The 19589-nt window shown below is 43.3% G+C and overlaps 1 protein-coding gene across 1 annotated transcript in view; it reads left to right on the top strand.

Annotated features, from left to right (window-relative positions):
• Nucleotides 1–19589, top strand: part of LOC138657607 (CD5 antigen-like) — a 175348-nt gene that overhangs the window by 75721 nt on the left and 80038 nt on the right. Inside the window, exon 2 of the mRNA XM_069745351.1 lies at nt 9748–9833. Coding sequence (XP_069601452.1) covers nt 9797–9833 — 37 coding nt within the window. The 5' untranslated portion in view covers nt 9748–9796. The remainder of the gene's footprint in view (nt 1–9747; nt 9834–19589) is intronic.

Raw genomic sequence — 19589 nt, 5'->3', positions numbered from 1 at the left:
AGTATTGATAGGTAAATATAAATAGATAGTGTGAGGCAGTGAGGGGACTTATATGCGAGGATCATTATGTATGCCATAGAATGAGCACACTGAACTGCTGGAGAGCCCTGTAATCACAGCCACGGCTCTGGATACCAGGTAAAATAAAAGTAAGTGTGGACTAGGTCAAGTTATTTGACCAAGTCAGTTTTGGAAAACTTGTCTTGGGCTTTAATTTTTGGCGAGATCTGTAGGATGGTAGTGGGACGGATCTCTCCCTCCAGTCCGGATGTTACAGGCGGCTCATGGCCACCGTTGTCATTTAAACCTGCAGTTAAGGTTTGGATGTGTCAGTTTTGTGTTGGTTTTCACATGTAGCAGAGCTGAAGGTGCTGTGGACGTATGCCTTGCTTGGTGAAGCGAACACAGACCAGAGCCAGAGATGTGGGCAAACACGATAGCACCTTATGGAGGTACAAGTGCTGCCAGCATCACTGGACTTTAATTACGTGTTCCCGGCTGTGATGCGGAGGTGAGCAATGTGTGCAGTTGTTGGACAATAAAGGACGCTTCACTCAGCTTACCTAGGTCACTGTCTCACTAAATTCACTGGCGGAAACGCCGCTGCATTACAATAGATACAATAGATAATAGATAGATATAATATAAAGATGATTGATAGATAGATATATAATAGATAGATAGATAATAGATGGATAGATAGATAGATAGATAATAGATAGATAGATGATAGTTAATAGATAGATAGATAGATAATAGATACCGTATATACTCGAGTATAAGCCGACCCGAGTATAAGCCGACCCCCCTAATTTTGCCACAAAAAACTGGGAAAACTTATTGACTCGAGTATAAGCCTAGGGTGGAAATGCAGCAGCTACCGGTGAATTTCAAAAATAAAAATAGATCATTATTTCCCCATAGCTGTGCCATATAGTGCTCTACACCGTTCATTATTTCCCCATAGCTGTGCCCCATATAGTGCTCTGCACCGTTCATTGTGCCCCATAGCTGTGCCATATACGGTGCTCTGCACCGTTCATTGTGCCCCATTGCTGTGCCATGTACGGTGCTCTGCACCGTTCATTGTGCCCCATATCTGTGCCATATACGGTGCTCTGCACCGTTCACTGTGCCCCATTGCTGTGCCATATACAGTGCTCTGCACCGTTCACTGTGCCCCATTGCTGTGCCATATACGGTGCTCTGCACCGTTCATTGTGCCCCATAGCTGTGCCATATACGGTGCTCTGCACCGTTCACTGTGCCCCATAGATGTGCCATATACGGTGCTCTGCACAGTTCATTGTGCCCCATTGCTGTGCCATATACGGTGCTCTGCACCGTTCATTGTGCCCCATTGCTGTGCCATATACAGTGCTCTGCACCGTTCATTGTGCCTCATATCTGTGCCATATACGGTGCTCTGCACCGTTCACTGTGCCCCATTGCTGTGCCATATACAGTGCTCTGCACCGTTCACTGTACCCCATTGCTGTGCCATATACGGTGCTCTGCACCGTTCATTGTGCCCCATTGCTGTGCCATATACAGTGCTCTGCACCGTTCATTGTGCCCCATATCTGTGCCCATATACGGTGCTCTGCACCGTTCATTGTGCCCCATTGCTGTGCCATATACGGTGCTCTGCACCGTTCATTGTGCCCCATTGCTGTGCCATATACGGTGCTCTGCACAGTTCATTGTGCCCCATTGCTGTGCCCATATACGGTGCTCTGCACCGTTCATTGTGCCCCATAGAAATCTCTGCCGCCGCTGCTGCAATAAAAAAAAAACCACATACTCACCTCCCTTGATTGCAGCTCCCGGCGTCTCGTTCTGGCGCCTCCATCTTCCCGGCGTCTCTGCTCTGACTGATCAGGCAGAGGGCGCCGCGCACACTGTATGCGTCATCGCGCCCTCTGCCTGAACAGTCAGAGCGCAGACGCCGGGAAGATGGAGGCGCCGGCCGGGAAGATGGAGCGGCGCCCGGCGGCTGGAACGAGGACAGGTGAATATGCTATACTTACCTAGTCCTGGCGATCCTCGCGCTGTCCCTCTGCCTGGTCTTCGGTGCCGCAGCTCTTCCTGTCAGCGGTCACCGGCACCGCTGATTAGAGGAATGAATAGGCGGCTCCGCCCCTATGGGAGGTGGAGCCGCTTATTCATATCTCTAATGAGCGGTCCCACGTGACCGCTGAAGAGGGGAAGAAGCTGCAGCACAGAAGCCCGTGGGACGGCAGGGACAGCGCGAGGATCGCTGGGACTAGGTAAGTATACCTCAGCGCCCTCACCCCCTCACCCGCCGACCCTGCCACCCACATTGACTCGAGTATAAGCCGAGAGGGGCACTTTCAGCCCAAAAATTTGGGCTGAAAATCTCGGCTTATACTCAAGTATATACGGTAGATAGATAGATAATAGATAGATAGATGATAGTTAATAGATAGATAGATAGATAATAGATAGATAATAGATAGATAGATAATAGATAGATAGATAATAGATAGATAATAGATAGATGATAGATAATAAATAGATGATAGATAGATAGATAGATAGATAGATAGATAGATAGATAGATAGATAGATAGATAATAGATAGATAATATATAGATAGATAGATAGATAATAGATAGATAGATGATAGTTAATAGATAGATAGATAGATAATAGATAGATAGATAATAGATAGATAGATAATAGATAGATAGATAGATAATAGATAGATAGATGATCGTTAATAGATAGATAGATAATAGATAGATAGATGATAGATAGATAGATAGATAATAGATAGATAGATAATAGATAGATAGATAGATAGATAATAGATAGATAATAGATAGATAGATCGATAATAGATAGATAATAGATAATACACATAAAGAACCTCATCCAGAACTACCACAAAAGACGTCAAGCTGTCATTGATGTTAGAGGGGGGCAATACACGGGTATGTGAACTTTTGATCAGGGTCATTTGGATGTTTTGAGTTGTCATTATGATTTAAAAAGAGAAAACACAGTAATTTAACAATAAATGGCTTCACCCAACCACTAACCATGAGTGGAGAAAAAGTTTTGGTGTTATCATTCATATTCTCTGAAAAAAGGCCAAGAAAGCAAAAATTCTGTCGAGGTATGTAAACTTTTGAGCACAACTGTAGATAATAGATAGATGATAGAGAGATAGATAGATAATAGATAGATAGATAATAGATAGATGATAGAGAGATAGATAGATAGATAGATAATAGATAGATGATAGAGAGATAGATAGATAGATAATAGATAGATGATAGAGAGATAGATAGATGATAGATAGATAATAGATAGATAGATAGATAATAGATAGATAGATAGATAATAGATAGATAGATAATAGATAGATAATAGATAGATGATAGATAGATGATAGATAATAGATAGATAACACTTGAGCTATAAAAACACCTTCTGCACATAGTTTTAGGAAGCGCTGTCCTTTTTTTATTATATCTCAAGACACTTGAGTAAATGTCTTTGATATACTGATTGATATATAAATAAACAAGCAGATAAATAGATAGATAGATACAAGCTCAAACTGGCCTGCAGGGGAAAGGATGAATTCCCCAGTGTTCCCCTGTGCAGTATTGGGCCCCCCACCCCACTATTAGCAGAATACACTTTATTCTCTATGTTCAGCGCACAATGTGTATTCCAGTGGTCCTTCGTGGAGACCCGACCCGTTAGGTCTCAGTAGTTTGACTTTTTGCATTTAGGGAAAAAATGGCTCCAGCCTGAGACCTTGAATCCATCCCAGATGGTAGAGAGGATGATAGTTGACCGGTCAGGGCCGGATTTAAGTGGTGGGTGGCCCGGGGCCCATTTTGGAGGGAGGCCCATTTTTCAAGGTGCTGCAATATGTAATTCAAAAAAACAAAATGAAACTAATGCAAGTTTATTTACAGAAATCATTTATGCAGAGTAATTCAGGTAAAATCATTCATTTTTTACAATCCGGGCACTTTCCTTGATTTTCGTGCTGCAAAATCACTAATGATGTCACTAAAGTCCAATTCACGCAGTATATCTGACTCGATGCTCATGATGGCCAAATTTACAAATCGTTCCTGCTTCATGGATGTCCTTAATCGGTTTTCAACTAGTTTGAGTTTTGAGAATGAACGCTTACCACTGCAGCTTGTTACCATCAAAATTAGATATATCCTTAGAGCCAACTCAATATTTGGGAAAGTGTCCTGCACACCCTTTTCCATGATAAGCTTGTACATGAAAAGTTCAGTGCTGATACCTGTTGGCTTCCTCGAAGGTCGCCGAACAAACTCTCACCTGATCTAATCCGAGGGAGCGATCATGTAGCTGAATAGGTAGCGCCTGGAAGCTTCTGTTGGGATTGGAGAAGGCTGGCGCATGCCACAAGCTAAGCATTAGGTACAGGGAGGGCACGAAGGAAGTCAGGCTAGGCTAGCCAGGTCAGTGGATGCTGGCGCAGGTCAGGTGCCATGACTCTGCCGCTCTGCGCCAGCCACTGAGAGGTAGGACCATAGCCAGGTCTCTACACTTTCAATAGTTTCTCTTTTGTTAAATGTTCCTTATCATTAGAAATTGTTCACAGCAAAGAGACGTGTATTTTACATGTTTTGAGATATTTATCCCTTTGTTGGTGGGAGGCCCCCGCTTTGTGGGTGGCCCAGGGCCCGGGCCCCTTGGGCCCCCCAACCCCCCCCCCCCCCCTTCCCCTTAAATCCGGGCCTGCGACCAGTAGGTCGAAGCTGGAAGTGTCTTGAGTTATTTTTGGGACAGCTCAGCACCTGAATCCCACACTAGCCTGGGCACGGTGGTTATAATGATAGATGGGGTGGCACAGCAACCTTGGGCAGAGGTGGTTTTTCTTCCTAACGTGGTCTACCAGTAGTTGTTATACTGGGTTGATAAAACCTGCAACAAAATAATAGATCAGCAGGTAGATTCCTAATCATACCGCCGAGTGGTGCCCACAAACACATGCTGGGAGGTCATCTGGGAGCTAGAAAAGCACAAGAGCATATTCTGCAGCAGTTCTTTTGGCCTGGGGTTTATGTCGTGGTTCTGAGGTTATGTGAGTCGTGCCCAGAGTGTCAGCTGAGGGCCTTCTGCACACAGCCAAAGAGATGTGGGTACAGCAGCCAACCCCTCACAAAAGCGTTATAGAGCACGTAGCGAGTATACAGGACAGGATTACAGCCAAAATGCCTATTGTAGAGGAATATCTCCTGATTGCCCCGGCAGCTCAAAGCCGAGGATGCAACCGCAACGCCATAATTAGGCCTTTTAAACAAGGATAGAGTGTTGGTTTTGGTACCCACTGCAGAAAGTAAGTGGCCCCCAGAGCAAGCTGTTCTGGTGGGCCCTAACCAACCCAGCCCAGCAGTGGATACATAGATAGATAGATCTATCTATCTATCTATCTATCTACAGTATCTATTGATCTATCTATTATCTATCATCTATCTATCTATGTATCCACTGGTGGGCCCTAACCAACTCAGCCCAACAGTGGATACATAGATAGATAGATAGATTGTTCTATCTATCTATTGATCTATCCATTATCTATCTATCTATCTATCATCTATCTTTCTCTCTGTCTATAATCTATCTATCTATCTATCTATCATTATTTATCTATCATTTATCTATCTATTATATCTATCATTATTTATCTATCATCTATTATCTATCTATCATCTATCTTTCTATTATCTATCTATTAATTATCTATCTATTATCTATCTACAGTGCCTACAAGTAGTATTCAACCCCCTGCAGATTTAGCAGGTTTAATAAGATGCAAATAAGTTAGAGCCTTCAAACTTCAAACAAGAGCAGGATTTATTAACAGATGCATAAATCTTACAAACAAAAAAGTTTTGTTGCTCAGTTAAATTTTTATAAATTTTAAACATAAAAGTGTGGGTCAATTATTATTCAACCCCTAGTTTAATATTTTGTGGAAAAACCTTTGTTTGCAATTACAGCTAATAATCGTCTTTTATAAGACCTGATCAGGCCGGCACAGGTCTCTGGAGTTATCTTGGCCCACTCCTCCATGCAGATCTTCTCCAAGTTATCTAGGTTCTTTGGGTGTCTCATGTGGACTTTAATCTTGAGCTCCTTCCACAAGTTTTCAATTGGGTTAAGGTCAGGAGACTGACTAGGCCACTGCAACACCTTGATTTTTTGCCTCTTGAACCAGGCCTTGGTTTTCTTGGCTGTGTGCTTTGGGTCGTTGTCTTGTTGGAAGATGAAATGACGACCCATCTTAAGATCCTTGATGGAGGAGCGGAGGTTCTTGGCCAAAATCTCCAGGTAGGCCGCGCTATCCATCTTCCCATGGATGCGGACCAGATGGCCAGGCCCCTTGGCTGAGAAACAGCCCCACAGCATGATGCTGCCACCACCATGCTTGACTGTAGGGATGGTATTCTTGGGGTCGTATGCAGTGCCATCCAGTCTCCAAACGTCACGTGTGTGGTTGGCACCAAAGATCTCGATCTTGGTCTCATCAGACCAGAGAACCTTGAACCAGTCAGTCTCAGAGTCCTCCAAGTGATCATGAGCAAACTGTAGACGAGCCTTGACATGACGCTTTGAAAGTAAAGGAACCTTACGGGCTCGTCTGGAACGGAGACCATTGCGGTGGAGTACGTTACTTATGGTATTGACTAAAACCAATGTCCCCACTGCCATGAGATCTTCCCGGAGCTCCTTCCTTGTTGTCCTTGGGTTAGCCTTGACTCTTCGGACAAGCCTGGCCTCGGCACGGGAGGAAACTTTCAAAGGCTGTCCAGGCCGTGGAAGGCTAACAGTAGTTCCATAAGCCTTCCACTTCCGGATGATGCTCCCAACAGAGGAGACAGGTAGGCCCAACTCCTTGGAAAGGGTTTTGTACCCCTTGCCAGCCTTGTGACCCTCCACGATCTTGTCTCTGATGGCCTTGGAATGCTCCTTTGTCTTTCCCATGTTGACCATGTATGAGTGCTGTTCACAAGTTTGGGGAGGGTCTTAAATAGTCAGAAAAGGCTGAAAAAAGAGATAATTAATCCAAACATGTGAAGCTCATTGTTCTTTGTGCCTGAACTACTTCTTAATACTTTAGGGGAACCAAACAGAATTCTGGTGGGTTGAGGGGTTGAATAATAAATGACTCTCTGAAAAGACTTTTCACAATTTAAAAAAAAAATAAACAAAGAAATAACATTCTTTTTTGCTGCAGTGCATTTCACACTTCCAGGCTGATCTACAGTCCAAATGTCACAATCCCAAGTTAATTCCAAATGTGTAAATCTGCAGGGGGTTGAATACTACTTGTAGGCACTGTATGTATCTATCTATTATCTGTCTATCTATCTACTGTATCTATCTATTATCTATCGATCATTATTTATCTATCATCTATCTATTTATCTATTGTCTATCATCTATCTATTATCTATATATTATCTATCTATTTTCTATCTATTATCTATCTTTCTATCTATTATCTATCCATCTATCTATCTATCTATCTATTATCTATCTATTATCTGTCTATCTATCTACTGTATCTATCTATTATCTATCGATCATTATTTATCTATCATCTATCTATTTATCTATTGTCTATCATCTATCTATTATCTATATATTATCTATCTATTTTCTATCTATTATCTATCTATCTTTCTATCTATTATCTATCCATCTATCTATCTATCTATCTATCTGTCTATCTCTCTGAGTCATGTTAGGTGCGGTTGCTCCCGTGGTGTCTTCTATTCTAGAACACACCCTGACACATTGTGTAACATTCCTGCTCGGTACATGGCTTGTGGCCTCATTCACTGATCCTTTTGATGTTCTGCTGCTTGTTACATCACTTATTTACGGTAGATCGGTGGTGTACACTGGTGGTGTACGCTGGTGATTTGCTACCACTCTCTATGACAATCTGACCTCTCTAACTGCAATCTCCCCAGTTCCCCTTGTCCCTGACGTCCTCGGCGCTCTTCTGTGTTGTTCCGGTAGGGGGCATTTTCTGACTTTTGATTTCATTCATAAGAATTCATACAATGTCGAATGAGTAAGAATTTGACGAACATCTGAGGAATGCGGCCTGGAGAAACGCTGAATACTCGGCTTTGTCTCGTCACAGTATCTGCTCTGTATTGGGTAGCTCTGGTGATATTACAGGTGGGTTGTGGGCCCGGGCCTGAAGTTTGTGTAGCCATGAAGAACAGACTTGGCCGAGTCGTTGCACTCATTTTTCCATCACGTAGCTTGAATATCTTCTTAAAAGTCAAACATATTTCAACATGCAGGTTAATGATGGGATGACGCAGGTTTTAAAGGATTAAAGGAATTTTTCTCACAGGATGAGATGCATCTTATAATTTATTTTTGAGAGATCCATCAAAAAGAAAATTCAAAACACACAAAAATAAAAAAAAAAAAACAAAAAGAACACAAAAGTAATGGAAAACAGATAAAAGTACAGTTTTTTCTTAAATATCCTTTTTCTTAAAGAGGAGCTTTCTTTTTTTTCTTATTTAAACTGACCCCCTCCAATTGCTGCCTTTTCACTGATTCGGGAACAATTTTTCTTTTTTTTCTGTACCCCTCTGTTCTAAAGTTAATCGTCCTGGTATTAATGGTACAAATTGTCCCTTAGTGGGCGTGTACCTCAGAGCCTCTGCATGGGCGTTTGCTTATCATCCAACACTGGCCAATCAAAGTAAGGCCACGCCCACCAGTTATGTGACACATGCCCACTAGATTGAAGAAAAATGGGGATAACTTTGAAATCGAGGGTCACATATAAAAAAGAAAAATTGTCCCACAATCAGTGGAGCGGCAACAATCAGAGGAGCTACTTGGCTGAAGTTAATAAATCTAGTGAAATATCCCTTTAAAATGGAATTTCCATATCTGGTATAGATGTTTATGATAACATTAGTCAAAATCATCAGAGATGAGAGCCAACAATTGGTCAAAGCTGTTCTGAAATTTTTGGCACTTACACCCCGGATGCTCCTTGTAAAAAAAAAAAACACAAAGAGGCAAATGTAATGGACCTCTTGCTCATTTTTTTTTTTTGCTGTCTCAATTCTATGTTAAAAGGGAATTCATCTAACCTATTTATTGTTTTGGATGTCTTAGAAGACAAGAATGTGCCTTAAGAAGCCCCACTAAGACATAAAAAACAACCACTCAAAATAGATTTAAAAACCTTTAACATAGAAAAAAGTAAAAAAAATAAAAAGCATAAAAGAACCAAAACATAAACATATACAAAGAATGCACTTTTTACCTTTTTTTAAGGTGAATTCTATTCAAACTTCTAATATGACTTTCTATATGGATATCTTAGAGGACGAGATTGGTGCAGACGAAAGGCTCAGCTCTAGACCAAGCAGTTATCTGCTCAGAAGAAGAATTGATTAGATTTTCTTTAAATATTAACACAATATTTAAAGGAATACTCCAACAAAGCTACAAAGCTAATACTGTGTTATATCTAGTAGATGGCCGAGGGGGTGGAGCAAGAGAAGATGTTTTCATTGGTGGTCTCTTAATCCCTGTCATGCTCCGCCCTAGAGGTCCTGCACTTGCTATAATACAGTGTATCAGCTTTACCTGTAGTGTTCCTCTAAGTTCCTGCATAGTAAGAAACACTGAGAACGCCCTATTTCATTCATTCACCTTCTCTGTGTTTTACAGGCATTTGTATATTACTTGGCATTCACATGCAAAATTCACGCCTTTGGCAATGCTGCAATCGTCATCTGAATTTCCTGGTACGTCAGGTACAACGGAGTGAATTTTACATATAAATTACACAATAAATTAAGTTGCTATAGAACATGTTGTTCCATTATTCCCATCTAAGTAATTTATGGCATAAGTAGAATAAACCGTAAATGATTGACATCTGCAGGTGGCAGTGGCATGGAGAAGAGGCCAGTAACAGGTAGAGGAGTCCAGGTACAGGTAGAGGAGTCCAGGTACAGGTAGAGGAGTCCAGGTAGGTACAGGTAGAGGAGTCCAGGTACAGGTAGAGGAGTACAGGTAGAGGAGTCCAGGTACAGGTAGAGGAGTCCAGGCACAGATAGAGGAGTACAGGTAGAGGAGTCCAGGTACAGGTAGAGGAGTCCAGGCACAGATAGAGGAGTACAGGTAGAGGAGTCCAGGTACAGGTAGAGGAGTCCAGGTACAGGTAGAGGAGTCCAGGTACAGGTAGAGGAGTCCAGGTACAGGTAGAGGAGTCCAGGTACAGGTAGAGGAGTCCAGGTACAGGTAGAGGAGTACAGGTACAGGTAGAGGAGTCCAGGCACAGGTAGAGGAGTACAGGCACAGGTAGAGGAGTCCAGGTACAGGTAGAGGAGTCCAGGTACAGGTAGAGGAGTCCAGGTACAGGTAGAGGAGTCCAGGCACAGGTAGAGGAGTACAGGCACAGGTAGAGGAGTACAGGTACAGGTAGAGGAGTACAGGTACAGGTAGAGGAGTCCAGGTACAGGTAGAGGAGTACAGGTACAGGTAGAGGAGTCCAGGTACAGGTAGAGGAGTCCAGGCACAGGTAGAGGAGTACAGGCACAGGTAGAGGAGTCCAGGCACAGGTAGAGGAGTACAGGTACAGGTAGAGGAGTCCAGGTACAGGTAGAGGAGTACAGGTAGAGGAGTCCAGGTACAGGTAGAGGAGTCCAGGCACAGGTAGAGGAGTCCAGGTACAGGTAGAGGAGTCCAGGTACAGGTAGAGGAGTCCAGGCACAGGTAGAGGAGTCCAGGCACAGGTAGAGGAGTCCAGGCACAGGTAGAGGAGTCCAGGCACAGGTAGAGGAGTCCAGGTACAGGTAGAGGAGTCCAGGTACAGGTAGAGGAGTACAGGTACAGGTAGAGGAGTCCAGGCACAGGTAGAGGAGTCCAGGCACAGGTAGAGGAGTACAGGTACAGGTAGAGGAGTCCAGGCACAGGTAGAGGAGTCCAGGTACAGGTAGAGGAGTCCAGGCACAGGTAGAGGAGTCCAGGCACAGGTAGAGGAGTACAGGTACAGGTAGAGGAGTACAGGTACAGGTAGAGGAGTACAGGTACAGGTAGAGGAGTACAGGTACAGGAGTCCAGGTATAGGTAGAGGAGTCCAGGCACAGGTAGAGGAGTCCAGGCACAGGTAGAGGAGTCCAGGTACAGGTAGAGGAGTCCAGGTACAGGTAGAGGAGTCCAGGCACAGGTAGAGGAGTACAGGTACAGGTAGAGGAGTCCAGGTACAGGTAGAGGAGTACAGGTACAGGTAGAGGAGTCCAGGCACAGGTAGAGGAGTCCAGGCACAGGTAGAGGAGTACAGGTACAGGTAGAGGAGTCCAGGCACAGGTAGAGGAGTCCAGGTACAGGTAGAGGAGTCCAGGCACAGGTAGAGGAGTCCAGGCACAGGTAGAGGAGTACAGGTACAGGTAGAGGAGTACAGGTACAGGTAGAGGAGTACAGGTACAGGAGTCCAGGTATAGGTAGAGGAGTCCAGGCACAGGTAGAGGAGTCCAGGCACAGGTAGAGGAGTCCAGGTACAGGTAGAGGAGTCCAGGTACAGGTAGAGGAGTCCAGGCACAGGTAGAGGAGTCCAGGTACAGGTAGAGAAGTTCAGGCACAGGTAGAGGAGTACAGGTACAGGTAGAGGAGTACAGGTAGAGGAGTCCAGGCACAGGTAGAGGAGTCCAGGCACAGGTAGAGGAGTACAGGTACAGGTAGAGGAGTCCAGACACAGGTAGAGGAGTCCAGGCACAGGTAGAGGAGTACAGGTACAGGTAGAGGAGTACAGGTAGAGGAGTCCAGGTACAGGTAGAGGAGTACAGGTACAGGTAGAGAAGTCCAGGCACAGGTAGAGGAGTACAGGTAGAGGAGTACAGGTAGAGGAGTCCAGGTACAGGTAGAAGAGTCCAGGCACAGGTAGAGGATTACAGGCACAGCGAAAAGATTCCAGACACAGATAGAGGAGTCCAAGTACAGGTAGAAGAGTCTGGTCAAAGGGAGAAGAGTCCAGACACAGGTAGAAGAATCCAGACACATGGAGAGGAGTCCAGGCATAGGTGGAGGAGTCCAGGCACAGTGAGAAGAGTCCAGACACAGGGAGATGAGTCCAGACAAATGGAGAGGAGTCCAGACAAATGGAGAGGAGTCCAAACACATGGAGAGGAGTACAGGTACAGGTAGAGGAGTACAGGTAGAGGAGTCCAGGTACAGGTAGAGGAGTCCAGGTACAGGTAGAGGAGTCCAGGCACAGGTAGAGGAGTCCAGGCACAGCGAAAAGATTCCAGACACAGATAGAGGAGTCCAAGTACAGATAGAAGAGTCTGGTCAAAGGGAGAAGAGTCCAGACACAGGTAGAAGAATCCAGACACATGGAGAGGAGTCCAGGCATAGGTGGAGGAGTCCAGGCACAGTGAGAAGAGTCCAGACCCAGGGAGATGAGTCCAGACAAATGGAGAGGAGTCCAGACAAATGGAGAGGAGTCCAAACACATGGAGAGGAGTCAAGGTACAGGTAGAGGAGTACAGTCACAGGGAAAAGAGGTCAAACACAGATATAGGAGTCAAAGCACTCGTAGAAGAGTCCAGTAAAAAGGAGAAGAGTCCAGTCACTGAGAGAGGACTCCAGACACATAGAGAGGAGTCAAGGTATAGGTAGAGGAGTACAGGCACAAGGAAAATAGGTCAGACAAAGATAGAGGATTCCAAGCACAGCTAGAAGAGTCCAGTCAAAAGGAGAGGAGTCCAAACACAGTGAGAGTTTAGACAAAGGAAGAAGAATCCAGAAACATGGACAGGAGTCCACACAGAGGGAGAAGAGCAGCACGCTGGCTTTTTGTGGTTAGCACTGTGTATTTTGCAACACTCGATTCAAGTCCACAAAGGACATCTGCTAGGAGTTTGTATGTTCTCCCAGTGTTTGTGTGGGTTTCCTACGGTTTTCTCCCACACTGCAAAGACATACTGATAGTAAATTAAGATTGTGAGCCCAAATGTCTGTAAAGCGCTGCAGAATATGATAGCACTATATAATTAATGCAAAATAAATATAAAATGAGAAGAGTCCAAGCAAAGGGAAAGAAGTCCAGGCATGACAAGAAGAGTCTAGGCTCAGGGAGAGGAGTTTGAGAACAAGGAGCATAGCACAGACATAGGGAGAGGAGTCTGGGCACGGGTGGAGATCAGGCAAAGGGACAGTAGATCTGTAGAGGGAAAAGAGTCCACTAGGACAATTGCTCCTTCTTGTTTCTACCAGCTCAGCTTGATTCCCACGTCTTCGCCTATACTCACATAAAGAGAGACCTGTCAGCTGAATCTAACTGGGTTGAGAGGAACCAGAGGGATCCTTGCAGTCGCAGGTGACTATTCTTCACATTCCCACCCTCTATATTCTGAGCTATGTTTTCTCTGAAATCCCTCTGAAATGGAATCTGAAATCTATCTTCCTATAATAAGGTAATATGTCTTAATTGCATGTTACTCTCTACACTAGACGCCAAGGAATATCTGTCACTCAGCTTTCCTAGACTCCTGAACTGCAGTTGGATACCACAATCACAACTAAAGTTTGGTTATTTGGAGATGCTTTATGACAACCCCTAGTTTAGATGCAGTTCTCCTATTGTTAGTCACCAGCTCTTTCCATAATAGATTTTTTTGGCAACTTGGCAGTAAATGGTGAATTTCAGATTAAAAGTAGAAGCGTTCTTTAAAGAAAAATATAAATTTTTTAGTTTTCACCAGAAGGAAAATAAAGTTTAGAGCAAATACAATAAAGTTATTTGGCGGATTGATTAAAAAAATACAAAAATCATCGAAAAAGCCGGTATTGTAACCCGGCGTCTCCAGTTTATGACTTTCAGGCTGTGTGTAGTGTAATAACTCCACCAGCGGCAGTCTGTGATCGGTTCATATTTCAGACAAAGAATGTGTGAAAGTTGTAAGCTCCGGGTTACCAGCAGTCATTGACCTTCTGTAAACCTGCAGGTAACATCCGGGCTCAACCGTCCAATCAGAATTGTACAACTAGAGCTCGGAACATGAGGTGTTCCTTCTCGGCCAATAGGAAAAGTCGTTAGTCATCTAGTTACATTGTAATCAATGGAGGGGGAAGAGGAAGTGGCACAGTGACAGTGCACTCAGGATGTGGGGCACGTGACCCGCTGAAGCGTAATATAAGGCTCTGCTCAGATTACACCCCATTCATAGAAAACCTAGTAAAACGTGAGATACTCCCATTCCATATCTTCACTACAAACATTCCCTCCGCCCTAAGACACCTACGACCCACAGTAACACACCCAGGTGATGTGTAGGCATCACAGCGCAGCTACACCTTGCAGCCACAACTCGGGGGTCACTACAGATCAAGGGGTTTTTCTTTTTTTTTTCTGTTTGATGTTAATCACACTTCATTTTTGTATACTAGAAAGTGATGCCGTTTTCTAGCATCGTTCGTGTTTTAAGTCTTCACCATTTTCATTTTAATTCAACACCTGTCTATATCCGTACCAGGGCACTTCACAATACTATCTATCACTAATCCCACATCATTACACGTGTGAAGAAGAAGCGATCCCATAAAATTAAAACCAATATTTATTAAATAATTATTTTAAAATAACAAAATAAAAAAAGCAAAATATACCGTAGGGGACACCATATTACAAGGTAGTAACTATAATGATAAGTACTGAATAGTTGCCAAACAACATGAGTAAATATCTAGACTGATACATGGAGGAATGTTGCCACATATACTAACAATTAGCGATATCACAGCAAAAAAAGCCGAAGCATGAAGTTATAATATAATCGCTGCCTATATAACAATTAAAATACTCAGCACAGCGGCTTAAACCTAGGCAACAACATTAATAAAGATATAAGTGGCCAGAGATATCCATAACAGTGAACCCAGCGTCAATACCTATAACATGTCAGGCAGAAAAAGTAGGTATACCTTGCAAGAATGACATCCCCTCACCCCGACGCGCGTTTCGCCTCCTGCTTCTTCCGGGGGCATCCTCCATTGTATCAGTCTAGATATTTACTCATGTTGTTTGGCAACTATTCAGTACTTATCATTATAGTTACTACCTTGTAATATGGTGTCCCCTACGGTATATTTTGCTTTTTTATTTTGTTATTTTAAAAGAATTATTTAATAAATATTGGTTTTAATTTTATGGGATTGCTTCTTCTTCCCATGTGTAACCATTTTCATTTTGTCTGCTCTCTTTCAGTGTTTCTTGCAGCTTAATCCACAGTTGTATCACTGTGACCCCTTGAAAAAGCAAAGGCGAAACGCACATTGGCGTGACAAGGCTCTGTCCTAGGTTATGTTTTCATGTAGCCACTTGGTTTATGATATTAATACACACTAGCACTTTGTTTCCTTCTGCTATACTTAAAAAAATGATTTATGATTTCACTTTATATGTATAAATCATATTAATTTTTTGTTTGATATTTCATCCTATTTTCTAAATATTTATCACACTATGGAGTTTATTATATATTTCTAGCCATTTATACGATCATAAATATGTGACAGTTTTCAGGTGTAAATTTCTCCATGTTTTCTAATTCCCTCCAGTCTTATAGTTTTTTTTATATCTATTTCTCAAACAAAGCTTTTTGAAAAAAAAAAATACAGTTGTGCTCAAAAGTTTACATACCCCGGCAGAATTTTTGCTTTCTTGGCCTTTTTTCAGAGAATATGAATGATAGCACCAAAATTTTTTCTCCACTCATGGTTAGTGGTTGGGTGAAGCCATTTATTGTCAAACTAATGTGTTTGCTCTTTTAAAATCATAATGACAACCCAAAACATCCAAATGGCCCTGATCAAAAGTTTACGTACTCTGGTGATTTTGGCCTGACAGCATGCACAGAAGTTGACACAAATGGGTTTGAATGGCTACTAAAGGTAACATCCTCACCTGTGACCTATTTGCTTGTAATCAGTGTGTGTGCATAAAAGCTGAGTGAGTTTCTGGGATCCAGACAGACTCTTGCATCTTTCATCCAGCCACTGACGTCTCTGGATTGTGAGTCATTGGGAAAGCAAAAGAATTGTCAACGGATCAACAGGAAAAGGTAGTTGATCTGTATAAAACAGGAAAGGGTAGCAAAAAGATATCCAAGGAATTGATAATGCCAGTCAGCAGCGTTCAAACTGTTATTAAATAATAATAATCTTTATTTATATAGCATCAACATATTCCGCAACGCTTTACAGTTTAACAGTTTCAAACGCAAGTCATAAGTAACAACGTTAACAATACAATAATTAAAGCAAAATAAGACGACCCTGCTCGTGAGAGCTTACAATCTACAATGAGGTGGGGGAGATACAAAGTACAGGTGTGTATTTACAATGGTGTATTTACAATGATGGTCCAGCCATCTTCGGGGGGTGGGGGATAGATGGAGATAGTGAATGGGCTACACACACACAAACATAAAATGACTTTGATTACTGAATGTGATAGGCCGCTCTGAACAAATATGTTTTGAGGGCGCTCCTAAAACTATGCAAATTGTGGATTGTCCTAATATCTTGGGGTAGAGCATTCCAGAGGATTGGTGCAGCACGGGAGAAGTCTTGGAGTCAGGAGTGGGAGGTACGGATTAGGGCAGAGGTTAGTCGAAAGTCAATTGCAGAGCACAACAGTCGGTTAGGCCGATGGACAGAGATAAGGGAGGAGATGTAAGGGGGTGCCGCACTGTGGAGAGCTTTGTGGGTGAGAACAAGTACTTTGAATTGTTTCCTGTAATGAATGGGCAGCCAGTGTAATGACTGGCGAAGAGCGGACGCGTTTGAGTAACGATTAGCTAGATAGATGACCCTGGCTGCTGCATTAAGGATGGACTGGAGAGGGGAAAGTCGAGTGAGGGGGAGGCCAATTAATAGAGCATTACAGTAGTCCAGGCGGGAGTGGATCAGGGCGACAGTGAGGGTTTTTGTTGTTTCCATGGTGAGAAAAGGGCGAATTCTAGCGATGTTCTTTAGGTGTAAGCGGCACAAGCCGGCAAGAGATTGTATATGGGATGTGAAGGAGAGATCAGAGTCAAACATAACACCCAGACAGCGCGCCTGCTGCCAGGGTGTTATTATGGTGACACCGATGAAGAGGGAAATGTCAGATTTAGGGAGGTTAGTAGATGACGGGAGCAGAAGAAGTTCAGTTTTGGAGAGGTTGAGTTTCAGATAGAGAGCGGACATGATGTCAGAGACTGCGGACAGACAGTCACTGGCGTTCTGTAGTACAGCAGGAGTAAGATCAGGGAATGATGTGTATAGTTGTGTGTCATCAGCATAAAGATGGTACTGAAAGCCAAATCTGCTGATGGTCTGTCCAATTGGGGCCATGTAGAGAGAGAAGAGAAGGAGGCCAAGGACTGAGCCCTGAGGTACCCTGACAGTGAGAGGAAGAGGAGATGAAGTGGAGCCAGAGAACGGAACACTGAAGGAGCGGTCAGAAAGATTGGAGGAGAACCAGGAGAGAGCAGTGTCCTTAATGCTTAGTGACCGGAGCCTAGAGAGTAGGAAAGGGTGGTCAACAGTGTCGAAAGCTGCAGAAAGATAGAGAAGAATGAGCAGAGAGTGGTCACCGTTACATTTTGCTGTCAGAAGGTCATTGGTCACTTTGATGAGTGCAGTTTCTGTCGAGTGTAGGGGACGGAAGCCGGACTGTGAAGGGTCTAGGAGAGAGTGAATGGAGAGGTAACGGGTAAGGCGGGAGTAGACTAGGCACACCAAGAGTTTAGAGATGAAGGCGAGGTTGGAGACTGGTCTGTAGTTATTTGTGCAGGATGGGTCGATAGAGGGTTTCTTTAATAGTGGAGTAATGATAGAGTGTTTGAAGGAGGATGGGAAAATGCCAGAGGAGAGGGAGAGATTAAAGATTGTAATTAGGTGAGTTGTGATGACTGGAGAGAGCAACTGGAGGAGATGAGAGGGAATGGGGTCAGTAGTGCATGTAGTTGGACAAGAAGAGGAGAGGAGCCTGGAGACTTCATCTTCTGTGATGGGATCAAATGTGGAGAGTGAGCCAGGGGAAATGCAGGGAGGGATGGGAGTCACTGAACTTGGTGATTGGGAGTGGATTTCCTGACGGATATTATCTATTTTCTCTATAAAGTGGGATGCCAGGTCATCAGCACAAATGACTGTGATAAGGGCTTGTGCTTTTGGCCTGAGGAGGGAGTGAAAGGTGTCAAAAAGTTTCTTGGGGTTGTTGGATAGTGAGGAGATCAGGGTGGTGATTAACAAATGGAAAATCAGGGGCTCTGTAAAAATAAAACCACGGTCAGGTAGACCAACAAAATGTCATCCACAACTGCTAGGAAAATTGTTTGGGATGCAAAGAAAAACTCACAAATAACATCAGCTGAAATACAGGACTCTCTGAAAACTAGCGGCGTGGCAGTTTCAAGATGAACAATAAAGAGGCACTAGAAGAAAAATGGGCTGCATGGTCGAGTCACCAGAAGAAAGCCATTACTGCGCAAATGCCACAAAGTATCTCCCCTACAATACGCAAAACAGCACAGAGAAAAGCCTCAAAACTTCTGGAACAAGGTAATTTGGAGTGATGAGACCAAAATTAAACTTTTTGGCAACAACCATAAATGTTACATTTGGAGAGAGGTCAACAAGGCCTATGATGAAAGGAACACCATTCCTACTGTAAAGCATGGAGGTGGATCGCTGATATTTTGGGGATGTGTGAGCTGCAAAGGCATAGGAAACTTGGTCAACTTTGAAGGAAAGATGAATGCAGCACGTTATCAGCAAATACTAAAGGCAAATTTGCTATCATCAGCCCGTAAGCTGTGCATGAGACGTAGTTGGATGTTCCAATATGACAACGATCCAAAACACAAGGCCAAGTTGACCTGTCATTGGCTACAGTAGAACAAAGTGAAGGTTCTGGAGTGGCCATCTCAGTCTCCTGACCTCAATATCATTGAGCCACTCTGGGGAGATCTCAAGTGCACAGTTCATGCTAAACAGCCCAGGAATTTACAGGACCTGGGGATTTTTGTCAAGCAGAGTGGGCAGCTTTACCATCTGAGAAAATAAAGAACCTCATCCACAACTACCATAAAAGACTTCAAACTGTCATTGATGTTAGGGGGGGCAATACACAGTATTACGAAATGGGGTCATTTGGATGTTTTGGGTTGTCATTATGGTTTAAAAAGAGAGAACACAGTAGTTTGCCAATAAATGGCTTCACCCAACCACTAACCATGAGTGGAGAAAAAGTTTTTGTGTTATCATTCATATTCTCTGAAAAAAGGCCAAGAAAGCAAAAATTTTGCTGGTGTATGTAAACTTTTGAGCACAACTGTATATACAGTATATTTATATACAGTTGTGTGAAAAAGTATTTGCCCCCTTCCTGATTTCCTACTTTTTTGCATGTTTGTCACACTTAAATGTTTCAAATCACTGAACAAATGGAAATACTAGACAAAGATAACACAAGTAAATGCAGTTTTTAAATGATGGTCTTTATTATTAAGGGAAAAAAG

This window comes from Ranitomeya imitator, chromosome 1, assembly GCF_032444005.1.
Source record: "Ranitomeya imitator isolate aRanImi1 chromosome 1, aRanImi1.pri, whole genome shotgun sequence".
NCBI classification, from domain to species: Eukaryota; Metazoa; Chordata; class Amphibia; order Anura; family Dendrobatidae; genus Ranitomeya; species Ranitomeya imitator.
Note: the sequence above shows the minus strand (reverse complement) of the source record. Positions and strands in the feature narration are given on the sequence as shown.